Source organism: Maylandia zebra, linkage group LG23 (assembly GCF_041146795.1).
Source record: "Maylandia zebra isolate NMK-2024a linkage group LG23, Mzebra_GT3a, whole genome shotgun sequence".
In the NCBI taxonomy this organism is placed as follows: Eukaryota; Metazoa; Chordata; class Actinopteri; order Cichliformes; family Cichlidae; genus Maylandia; species Maylandia zebra.
The window spans coordinates 2,176,175-2,188,262 of record NC_135188.1 but is presented as its reverse complement, the minus strand read 5'-3'; the positions used below and the strand labels follow the sequence as shown (position 1 = coordinate 2,188,262).

The 12,088-nt window shown below is 41.4% G+C and overlaps 1 protein-coding gene across 1 annotated transcript; it reads right to left on the bottom strand.

Annotated features, from left to right (window-relative positions):
* Positions 1–2,048: 2,048 nt before the first annotated feature.
* On the bottom strand, positions 2,049–10,673 carry rx1 (retinal homeobox gene 1). Its single transcript, XM_004555105.3, has 4 exons — positions 10,017–10,673; positions 9,276–9,611; positions 4,818–5,071; positions 2,049–4,548 (listed from the first exon to the last, which is right to left on the bottom strand). Exons 2-4 carry the CDS (start codon positions 9,583–9,585, stop codon positions 4,039–4,041), a joined length of 1,074 nt encoding a protein of 357 aa, XP_004555162.1. The 5' UTR covers positions 9,586–9,611; positions 10,017–10,673; the 3' UTR covers positions 2,049–4,038.
* Between the last annotated feature and the right edge of the window lie 1,415 nt (positions 10,674–12,088).

Genomic DNA, 12,088 nt, shown 5'->3' with positions numbered 1-12,088 from the left:
CTCTCCCTCTCTCTGCATGTCTCTCACACCCACACTTTTCTCCAACTTAATCTGGCTTCTTCACATTCTCGGCCTCTTTCATCCTTTCGGCAAAAGCTTGACTTTTTTTCCCCTTTTTCATTCAGGATGTGTTGTTTGCTTAATTATTCACATATGAGACCCTGACAGTAAAGTAAAAAGTGTGTAAATAGTGAAAGTCTTACCTGTGCACTTGTTATATTCACAAAAGAGCTAAAAGCCATTTCCACAGTTTGAGGTCCTGTATTACTTTTCTTGGGTAATCCTTTAAAGAAAAAGTACTTACTGACTTTTCAATACAAACTTTGTTCTGCACAAATTTTCCCTTTTAAGTAAAGTGCAAAACATCGTGTCACCACATTTTTTTTCTTATAAGGAGAATATGCTGGTGCTGAATGCTGGTGCTGAATGCCCAGAAGACAGTGGAGATTATTGTGGACTTCAGGAAGCACACAGCCCCACTCCCCCCCATCATCCTGACTGACACCCCCATCACCTCTGTGGACTCATTCCGCTTCCTGAGTACCACCATCACCCAGGACCTGAAGTGGGAGCCCACCATCACCTCCGTCATCAAGAAAGCCCAGCAGAGGATGTACTTCCTGAGGCAGCTGAAGAAATTCAACCTGCCAACACGGACGATGATGCAGTTCTACACTGCAATCATCGAATCCATCCTCACCTCCTCCATCACCGTGTGGTACGCTGGAGCCACTATCAGGGACAAACAGAGACTGCAGCGTGTTGTGCGCTCTGCTGAGAAGGTGATTGGCTGCAGACTCCCATCTCTGCAGGACCTGTACACCTCCAGGACATTGCGGCGTGCAGCTCGGATCTCAGCTGACCCTTCTCACCCTGGACACAGTCTGTTTGACCTGCTCCCCTCAGGCAGGAGGCTCCGGTCCATTCGCACCAGAACCTCTCGCCATAAGAACAGTTTCTTCCCCTCTGCTGTTGGACACATGAACAATAACCATATGACTGTACCCGCCACTAACACATGACCCTACGCTGTGTCACTGCATCATTCCATGTTTGGCACTGATCACCACCTGCACTCATGTATATATCTTTCTACGTAGCACTCTTAATTCTTATTCTCATGTATATATCTCATGTATAGCTCATGCACATATCTTTCTACGTAGCACTTTTAATTCTTATCCCTACTTTTATTTTTTCATGTCTATTTAAGTGCTATTTATGACAGTATGTTTGCACTGAAGCACCGCAGCAATTTCCTAATGTTGTAAACCTGCTCAACATTTGGCAATAAACCCCTTTCTGATTCTGATTCTGATGCTGGGATGAAATATCATGACATAAATATGCATATTAAAATGTTGTATCTGTGTATTGCACAGAAAAAACTGTATGCAACTTATTTTTAAAATCAGGATATCTTGCTGAGCTCTGTAACTTGGATCTAATTGCAACACATCTATTTTCATGTTAAGAATTTAAAAAGATCCTGCAAAAACGTCCATGCTTCATCCACTGGCTTATCCATATGGTCCTTGAAGTACGGTCTGCTCAGCCCTCCATCTGTCCAGGACAGTGTCTCACATGCTGAGGAGCCCAGCGAGCACGGCGGCACCGGCCCTCTGTGAACATGTGTTGCAGCGGCTGAACCTTGCAGCCTGCCTGCCTGCCAGCCTGCCTGCCTGCCTGGGGGCAATTAGGGAGCCGAGCCCTGTGGTCAGAGGCCCCCCTGGGAAGTCCTGATTGATTGGAGTCTCATCTTCCTAACAGGCTGGCATCCTGCCACAAACCCATGGAAAAGCAGAGAGGATTGAGAGGGGTAAAAAGAAAGAAAACCATGACAGAGAGACAAGGCGCACAAGTGTTTGCAGCAAAAAAAAAAGTCTCTGCTCATGTATGTCAGATGACAACGATTATACTGTAGTAATCTTGGATTGCTCTAGTAGTCTTAGGGAGGTTAAAAACCCCACAGTGACTGTGGGAATGAGTGCATAGGTCAACATGAAAGCACTGCAGTGAGAACGCAGAGATACAATTTCTATCAAACTATATTTATTTTCAGTAGATCTCCATTTGTTCCAGAATATGAACATCAACAATCCAGACAAAATCCAAAAGAAATAAAACAACGATATCACTAAGACAGACATAACTAGGGCATGTAAGACAATAAAAATAACTAAAACTAGTGCAATCTTGTCTGTTATCTAACCTTTGGCTTATTCTTGGCCCAAAACATTTATGCTGCAAACTAAATGTCCTGTTAACACATAAGATAATTCTGGTTTCCTGTGCTGTGTGAGGTCACCATCGTGTAAAACTACATGAAGACAGATGATGAACAGCGGCTGTAACATTACTTATCCCCTTTAGGTCGGACAAGAGTGAATTTCAAAAGTATCCAAAAAAAAGTGGGGTGTGACTTTGTAACAATCTGGGCAGAAATGAGTCTCCTTTTTTATTTTTAACAAAAGAAAAAACACATTTTATATAGAAACATAAAAAATGGGTTTCCAAAATTGCACTTTACGAGGACAGAGTTTTCTATCCCTCTTGTTCTGTTAAAAAGTCAAAAAATATATAAATTTCAACCTCCAAAGATTTGTTTGAGATGGTACCTGCACATGCAAAAACATTTCAGTGTCACAGTCTTATTTATTTACCTCTACTGTCCATATGAAGCATATTGTGCTCCAACTTTAAGATGATTGGGGCTTAACCCTGTAACAGATGGCATAAGACTAATATTGTGTCACTAATGACCAAAGCAGTAACAATCCATGTTTCCTCTTGTTTGAAAAAGAAAAAAAAAAAACTACAACAAAATGGTTACAAGGGCCTATTTAGTGCAGCCTGAGACCGTTTCTCCCCCTTCTGTTCGGGACAAAGAGGATGCACTTGGATCAATTGTGTCGAACAAAGACCGAACTATGTGGGGTGACGCATCACACAGGGCTCTTTCTGCTGCCCTGCACGTACACGCAGCCACCCAACACTGAGCTGCCAACAGGTTTTCTCCTCCAACAGTCACTCAAGCAAAAAGAGGGCTACTCCGCTGACTAGCCTGCGTTTTTTTGTCTACTTCCTCTGCCTTTCTTCTGCTTCCTCCCTTCTTTAAAGCACAAGTCAGAAAAAATGTATCCGTGCAGAGATATTTTTGGTATATTCCCGGTCCCAGTTGAGGTGACCCTTTTCCCACCAGATGAAGATCTCTTAAAGAAGCTTCTCCTCACTGATCATCTTCTTCCAGTCACACCAAGATATCTAAAACATGGACTCGCGTATCTAAACTGCGTAGCAAGTAGAAACATAAATCATAGTACAGGTGGACATAAAACGAAAACCAGCTACACGGCTTTTATAATTAAACAGATTAGTGAGATGAGCAGTGACACTGTAGTGTGTCTTCATGCCTCGATGTCACATTAAACAGAGACCAAAGGTCCATTCACAAAGTCCTCTAAGACTCTGATTTGCAGACCCATGAAAATTCGACGGCTGGACTAATTAGTAAAAACACAAATGTGGTGTAAAAAAAAAAATTAGAAAAGAAAAGCATGAGAATGATATTTTGCTCGACTCAAATGATTTGGATAAATGAAAAGTGATGAATAAGAATTCCCGCATTTTGGCAGTTTTTAATGATATAGCGTGTCTTCACTGTTGGTGCACCCAAAGAGCTGCAGCAAGGGCTCAGGCATGAAACGTGCACTCAGAGCCTGTTTGTGACTCGGAAATACTTCTAGGTGTCATAAACCGTTTGTTTCACCAAGAAGACATTTGTTTTTAACGAACCCAAGGCAACAATAGACACCTAGAGATTGGACGAGCAAAACTATCGGAAACTTTTAACCCGCTGAAGGTTTCAGCTGTTTTTTAAGGGGGAAGAAGTAGAAAAGAAAAGAAAGTCTCCCCCCCAAACAAAAATTCTTACGTCCTCAGCTTTCACAGTTCAGAATCCACTTCTTTCACTTAGTGGCGTAGCACGTGACGTGTGTCACTTCCAGCATTGCTCACGTCGACCGCCGAGCTCGTTAGTCACATGGGTTGCCAGGTCTTGTCCATAGACTGGATGTGTTCCTTGGCTTTCATCCTCAGCGCAGCAATACTGGAGCTGCGCTGGTCCACATCCTCCAAAGGGTACTTTTCAGGGTATGGTGCTGGACACTGATAAGGAGGAGGAGCCATGCTCTGCATCCCTTGACCCATGGACGGATGGGGATGAGTGTGAGTGTGAGGGTGTGGATGAGGACCGTGAGGACCGTGAGGAGCGTGGGGGGTGGAGTTGAGGAAATGGTGGCTTGGGTAGCTGGGCTGGAGGCCTTGAGCTGGACCCATGAAGCCTGGGATACTGTGCACAGGTGTAGCACTGGACAGGGGAGAGGTCAGCCAGGGTTCCAAGGGGAGGGAGTTGGTCATTGGACCCATGCTGGTGTGAACCGGTGCCGGACGGTTGAAAGAGAGCATGGGTGAATCGTGGAGCTTCATGGTGCTGGCGTCCATTTTTTCCTGCCGGCGCCATTTAGCTCTGCGGTTCTGAAACCAGACCTGGAAGAAAATGACAGAAAAATAAGGTACGTGTAAATATGATGGAGTGCAGAGTTTTTCATTCTGGGTAGGGAAATATACTCGAATATACTCGACAACACTGGGGGAGTTTTTTGGATGAATACAGCCTTTCACGTAGTGTGAATATGAGATTTTATTCCAGAATAATGAGAATATCTCTAAGAAAACCCCAAAAACAAGACAGAAACGTTTGAAGTGCTTCTTAGCAATCTCTGAAATGGTGTTGCCTTTAATGCAGTTCACGTTACCTGAACTCTGACTTCGGGGAGGTTCACCTTCATGGCGAGCTCCTCGCGGCTGTACACGTCTGGGTAATGGGACTTTTCAAAGGCACGCTCCAGCTCGTGCAGCTGGTAGGTGGTGAAGGTGGTGCGGTTGCGCCTGTGTTTCTTCTTGGGCTGCTCATCCTTGCTTGGGTCCGGAGACTTGCCTTCATCGCTCTCTATACTCTTCCTCAGCTCGCTCAGTTCCTGATCACATTTGTTTGCAAATAAGCCGGAGTCTGTGGAAGAGCCCAGGAAAAAATATTGTGAGTTTTTATTTCCTCCACATGCTTTTTGACTGGACTAAGTGAATGAGAACTACAGTTTAGAGAGAAATACAAATGGAGAATGCAGTTTCCCACTTTCCAGTAGAGCAAACATTAGTTTGACACCTGCAACAATAGGCCACTGTAGGTCAGTGAAGCAAGCAATTCCCTGTACCTCAATGAAGCTCCAAAACATTCCTAATCGGATTTAGGAAGCTTTTTCCAGTGTTTACTTTTCTTCAAAGTTAAAAGGTCTTTAAAAAGAAATTTGAAAACCACAGTTTTTATCACCACGCTCAACAGCCACTCTTAGATTGTTACCATTTTTGGCTAAGCTCACAGCAGATCTGAAAGAATCTATTTCCCCCGTGCAGGAGAGCCAAAGCACGGAAACGTCCTGAGTTCTGTCCGTCTTTAGGATCACAGATTACTGACAAGCTGGTGTTTACAGACACTACAAAGCTTTCACTGCCACTGTTCCTCCTCATAACCCTCCCCGTCAAATGATTCCTCTCTCAATTCTTCTTCCTCAGCTCTATTTCTAATCGAATCAACGTGCATATTCATCAACAGTATACAGAAACATGGGAGAGGCCACAGGGGAAAACAGGGAGGTGTAACCAGACCAGCCAGCAAACTGATTTAGCTAAACAAAGTACAGAGATGATGATCCAGGAATAAAATAATCTACTCGAGTTAAGAGTTAATAAGTGCCAAGCTTGGATCTGACTCGAAGACTTAATTTCATTCAGGATGTTAGATAAGTTGCAAATCACAGACAGTGGGTTAAGCTGATTTTAATTAAGGGCTAATTTTGTATTTAGGTAAACAATAGAAACATCAGTATCATCAGTATCTCTTACACCAACTAACATATAGTGAGACGAGCAAAAATCTCGTTTTTTTATGAGCTTTCAAAGCATTTCTGTTATATTCAGCAGTTACTCTACAGAGCAGCACAGGTGTTTATCTAAACATAAAACTGTTCAAAAAGAGTTATAAAAATATGATCTTCTCGATCTATAAAGAAAAGGAAAATATTTAAATTAAGTGAATGTCTCTATTTAAAAACAAACAAACAAAAAATTCATGATGTGATATTATAGTATATAGTATATCAGAAATCTGTTCACTATTTTTATTACAAATTATATCAGTAAGGAAGCTGACTAAATATTCACTGATAATTTATGGGACAGGGGTGGGATTAAATAAGTGTATACTTCTTCCCACTCCCTTTCAACATGTAAATTAATCAGAATGTTTTTTTGTATGTAATTTGTATAGTATATATATTTTTTTTCTCTCATTTCTTTTCTAAATGTACTTGTATATTGTTCACATGTTGAAATAAATTACCAATCAATCAATCAATCAATCAATCAATCTAAAAGTGTAAAGGTGATGGCTGACATTCGCCATATTTTTGCTCTGTTTTGGTCTCTATCAGCCCTCTAAGGAAGTATTCAGCTCTTTGCTTTAACAGATGTAACTGTAACAGATTAACTGTAACAAATGTAACTGTATCAAATGTAACTAACAGATGTAACTGTATCAAATGTAACTGTAACAAATGTAACTGTAACAAATGTAACTGTATCAAATGTAACTGTAAAAGATGTAACTGTAAAAGATGTAACTGTAACAGATGTAAATGTATCAAATGTAACTGTAACAAATGTAACTGTATCAAATGTAACTGTAACAGATGTAACTGTATCAGATGTAACTGTAACAAATGTAACTGTAACAGATGTAAATGTATCAAATGTAATTGTAACAAATGTAACTGTATCAAATGTAACTGTAACAGATGTAACTGTATCAAATGTAACTGTAACAAATGTAACTGTAACAAATGTAACTGTAAAAGATGTAACTGTAAAAGATGTAACTGTAACAGATGTAAATGTATCAAATGTAACTGTAACAAATGTAACTGTATCAAATGTAACTGTAATAGATGTAACTGTAACAGATGTAACTGTATCAGATGTAACTGTAACAAATGTAACTGTAACAGATGTAAATGTATCAAATGTAATTGTAACAAATGTAACTGTATCAAATGTAACTGTAACAGATGTAACTGTATCAGATGTAACTGTAACAGATGTAACTGTATTCTGACTGCAGATATTTTTCAGGTTTCTCAGGCTGAGAGATGTGAGGGCTAGACCCCGATCTCAATGAGACTTCTTCTTCTCTGATTTAATAACGACAGTTCAAGACTTTAAAGAGCAGGAAAAGGTCATTTCAAATCTCGGGGTCATTTAAAAACGCCGTCATCGCACGACCAGCTCAGACCGTGTGGTTTACAATAGTCTCGGCTGTGTTAGCAGCAGAGAGTGCATCACAGGTGAGGCAGTCTTATCGGCTGCGTGTGTTTGTGAAGAATTGATTTATAGTCCCAATTTTTTTGACTTCCTAAAAGCTGATATTGGTACGAGTCCTCATCGCTCATCAGTGCAGCTCCAAACCAAAACAGTCATGTTTAAAGGCAGGAAGTGAAATAAGGGACTGAAGCTACAGGTCATAACATGTTCAGGAATACACTTTTATGTTGAATGACATTTCAGAGCTTCAGCAGACTGTGTACGAATCTGAATGCTAGCTTGTTTCTGTTAATGGGATGCGGTGATGGAGATGAAGGAGGGGGTCGACTGTGGTCTTTCTGCTGGAGAAACGGGAGCCGAGGCAAAAGCAAAGCAGGGTTTTGGGGTTCATTTATCCACCTCTCATTAAGCAGCTATGACAAAGACCAGGCTCCGACAAAGGCAGAGGTCAGGCCTGGTTCAGTGACCAGCTCTTGGCCTGTCAGCCCATCACAGCCACTGGTCTGAAGCCTCCCTACTGTTTATCAGCCAGCAGAACATCTCAGCACGGAGAGGAGAGGGGGGTGGCCCGACTGACACCGAACACAGAGAAGCTGCTCGGTCAGGAGGAACTGGGCTGACTTCACACAGGATGGAGTGATGTCATTGGTGTTGATGGATGTTAATGCACTGAAACCAAACTGCATCTGAGTCACTTAAAAGCAGTGTTTCTGCTTCGTCTCCGGTTCACAGGAACAACTTTTTCTCTTGTTCCTGCCACAAAATCACCAACCACCTGCCTGATCCTGTGTGTGAAAATAGCTTCAGATTAAACATGATTCAATTTGATTCTAGGAGCGAACGATAACAATAAAGAGCGATTGGACTACGGTACAATCTAATCTGCACAGAAGAGAAGATTAGGGGAATTCCACAAGGGGATGGGATTGGTCTTGGGGACATAAACCCCCTACACCATCTTGTCCTGTGATTTATCTCTCAATCTCAGTCCACACGGTGGAGTTAATGCAGCTTTACATGCCAACGGTGTTTAATGCACTGATTTCGAATCGGTGCGTGAGAGGTTTTCATGCAAAGGTGGAATAACCTCATTTAAAGTGATCAGACTTTTGACGATAGGCTGTTGAAATAATACGAGCTGTAATTATAACTGAATGTCACAGATTTGAAGCTGCTTTTGTTACTCATTTTGTGTATTTTGTGTGTGTGAGAGTTGAAAATCAGATTTTGGTTTTAGTAGATTCTTACACCAGATTCTAAATCTCAGGTCAAAATAAAGGCCTGGGTGTTTGTGTGATGTCCTTTAAGTGGCTGTTTTTATCTAATTGTGTTTTAAAATGTTTGCTTCACTTGTTATTTATGTCATTTGATCTGTTTCCTGTTTTTTACCACAACTGCCGACAAAACAGTCACGTCACGAAGCTTGACTGGTTTATTCTGGTTCCTGAGCAAGGTTTGGACTATAAAAGGCTCGAACTGTGTTTGTGGTCAGATAATATCCTGTTCAGCTATCTGGTAGTATAAAAACATATTATGTTTGCCCAGCAGCATCAATAACTTCAGTCTACCTATGTTCTGCATTACATCATTCAAATCCTTAAAGTTAGAAAAAGCAAAGATCACTTCAGTCCAGCAGTGCTGCTGCTGCTGTATAATCAATATCTCTGACCATCTCTATGCTTTGAGGCTTTGATGATTCACCCTCAGTAACAAACTCTGCAGCAGCTGATCCATACTGCTCAAAGAGTTCACAAAATTTAATGAAAAAAAATCATCTTAAAAGGTGGTGCTACTCTTACAAAATCAGCTTTGCCAGGATGGAGAGCAACAGCCGGACTCACCGTGGTACTGCTGCTGCTCTGTGCCGCTGCTGCTTCTCAGAGAGGAAAGGTGCCCGCTGTAGGACGGGTGCGACGAGGGCTCCAGCTGCTTCCCGGTCTCCGCCAGGCTGTCTATGTTCACTTTGTGGGGTCCGGGGGTCGTGGCGGGACTTAGCAAGGGGTCCTGCTCTTTGCTGAAACCCAGGATGACATCGATGCTGTGGACGCGGCCTCCCACTGCAACGCCCCCACCTTTACCCAGTTCGTGGAAATTGCTGGGCGAGAGACAGCTGTCGTCCACCATGCTCATGGTATCCAGCGATAAATGCATTCGAGCGTCTGGGCAATCACCTGGGCCTGGGGTCGAGGGAAGATGTTTGGGTGAGGCTACGCAGACGCAGATCACTAGGTCACCTAGGATGACTGTTATCCACCTAAACCTGATTATCTTCTTCGGAGGCCCAGAGGGTCAGAACCCCGTAGACTCTGAGTGTTCCAACAAACCACTAATAAGATTGTGACTATGGGTCAACTTCACACACAAAGAGGCTTTTTTATAAAACGTTTTACTGCTGGACTTAATTTTATGGAAACTCAGGCTAACATTTTTAAACGTAGTCACATTTTGGGTGAATCTTTGGACTAACGTGCACTTTTCCTGACAAATAAGTCATGAAGTTGTTGGATTTCCAGCAAATGATTCTGTGTTTGTTACATAAGAAGTAAATAATTAGAGCCGAATGAGACCGTGGCAGTGCTTACCTCTTGGAAGTAAATATGCTGAAGTACTGAAGTTACTGATGCCAGTGCTCCACCTGTTCCTCTCAGCAGCTCTCCCTCCAACTTCACTCTTCCCAGATCCGCTATGTGCACCGCCTGCAGTCGCTCAGCTGGCGTTGATTGCCTAGCATTTCTCTAAATATATTCGCTTTGTGTGACAAACAGCCCCAAACAGATGCACTCCAATGGTAAAGAGCATTTAGTAGCTGAGTTCAGACGCTATCCACTCCAGCTCAGAGAGGAGAGTGGGAGAGGAGTGAGCCGGAGAGAGAGAGGTGGACAAAGCTGAGGCGGCGTAGGAGGTGAAACGAGGGGATTAGGAGAGGGCTGTTAATTGCAATCCTTCCCCTTTAAGAGTGATTGGCGGCTGTTTTCTGCTTAAGAAACTGTTTTAAATGTCATTTTCATTTACCCCCGACGGAGAAGGCCCGGCTAACGAAGCCCGGACGAGACTTTCTTTCATAAATTTATTGTTTTAAAGACAAAAGAATCGCTCAAAGTTTTCACTAATCACTGCCGGGACCCCTTTGTGTGAAAATACTGCAAGAAAGGAAAAGGTGAAATTGTAATGCACACAATAGAACAACAACAAAAAGAAAACAATTTACCGCGGGGTTTATTTTGTGTAATAAAAATGTAAAATACAACATGTATGTTCTGTGTTGGTTCTCTGTCAGATTTGCAGGGAAGTTGTGCTACTACTAGTTTTATTAACTACAAACTAAAAAGCAAAGTGCAACAACGTAACCACTGATGTACTCAAAATATATCATTTTAAACAGATCAGGCTTGATGCATATAATTATTTACCATCTTAATTTCTGATTTTTCTACTTTATATGCACTGTTTTTATTCCGTTATTAGACATAAACTTTTATTATCGGCAGCCTGCGATATTTAAACCTTTAATTCTCCTTTTATTGTTCTGTCATTTCAGTTTTGTTTTATTTGCATATAAAGCAAGTTTGCATGAACCACCCACTAAAAGAGATTAATGGAAGCCAGTCAGTTGTTTAAATGGATTAAAAAGAGAGCTAATGTTTTATAGTGTGGTTTAAATTAATGGTAACATTTGTATATTTATTTATTTTTGTTTGTCTGATAACATTTATTTAAAAAATAAATCGGACATTTCAAACAGTTACTCGCTACTTGAGTAGTCTTTTCGCCAAGTACTTTTTTACTCTTACTTGAGTAACTTTTTTGACGACTACTTTTCACTTTTACTTGAGTAATAATATTTTAAAGTAATGCTACTCTTACTTGAGTACAATTTTTGGATACTCGACCCACCTCTGGGTTTAATGGCTCCACAGTTAATCAAATCAGTCAAAATAAGACATCATCCATCAGCTCAAAGATAACTGTAACAAAGACAAGAACTGCCTTGGCTTTGGAAAACCCACTAAATATATTTCAAATATGCTTAAACAGTGGAATAGGTGACAGAAAAATACCTGTGGTGACACAGAACATCTACACAATCTCTGATTAAAAATGCCACGTCCATTTAAGACCATAGATTCAAACTATTTCATAGAAGCAGAAAAAAAACGTAAAGGGACATTATCACCTCAGGGTTATTTCATTTGACTGAGTGGTGTTTCTCAAGAGACCGCAGCGCAAAAGGCTGAGAGGTAGGGCACAGAGTTTGAAGGCCACAGACCTCAAAGTTGACCCTGGCTTAGCGTCACAGAAATTAGCACCGACTCTAAAGACGCTAAAGAGATTTCCTCTGACCTCAGACATATCTCAAAATAAAGACAGATACAGATAAACGCACAATTGAATCTAAAACTTGGACCTTCCTCAGATTCGTGTTGACACAGCTCTGACGAGAGATCAAAATGCAAATTTGTTTTTTGAGAAGAAACTGTCCCGTGATCATTTCAAATTCCTCGTCACAGTCTTTTTGTTTTTATGTTACACTTCTGTGCTACAAAGGACTGTATTTTTTCTGCACATGCCCCGCAGTAAAATAGCATCTTTTCATTCACCCACTCATACAATCACATTCACACACTCACTCAAATGCATCAGGGGAAACGTAGGG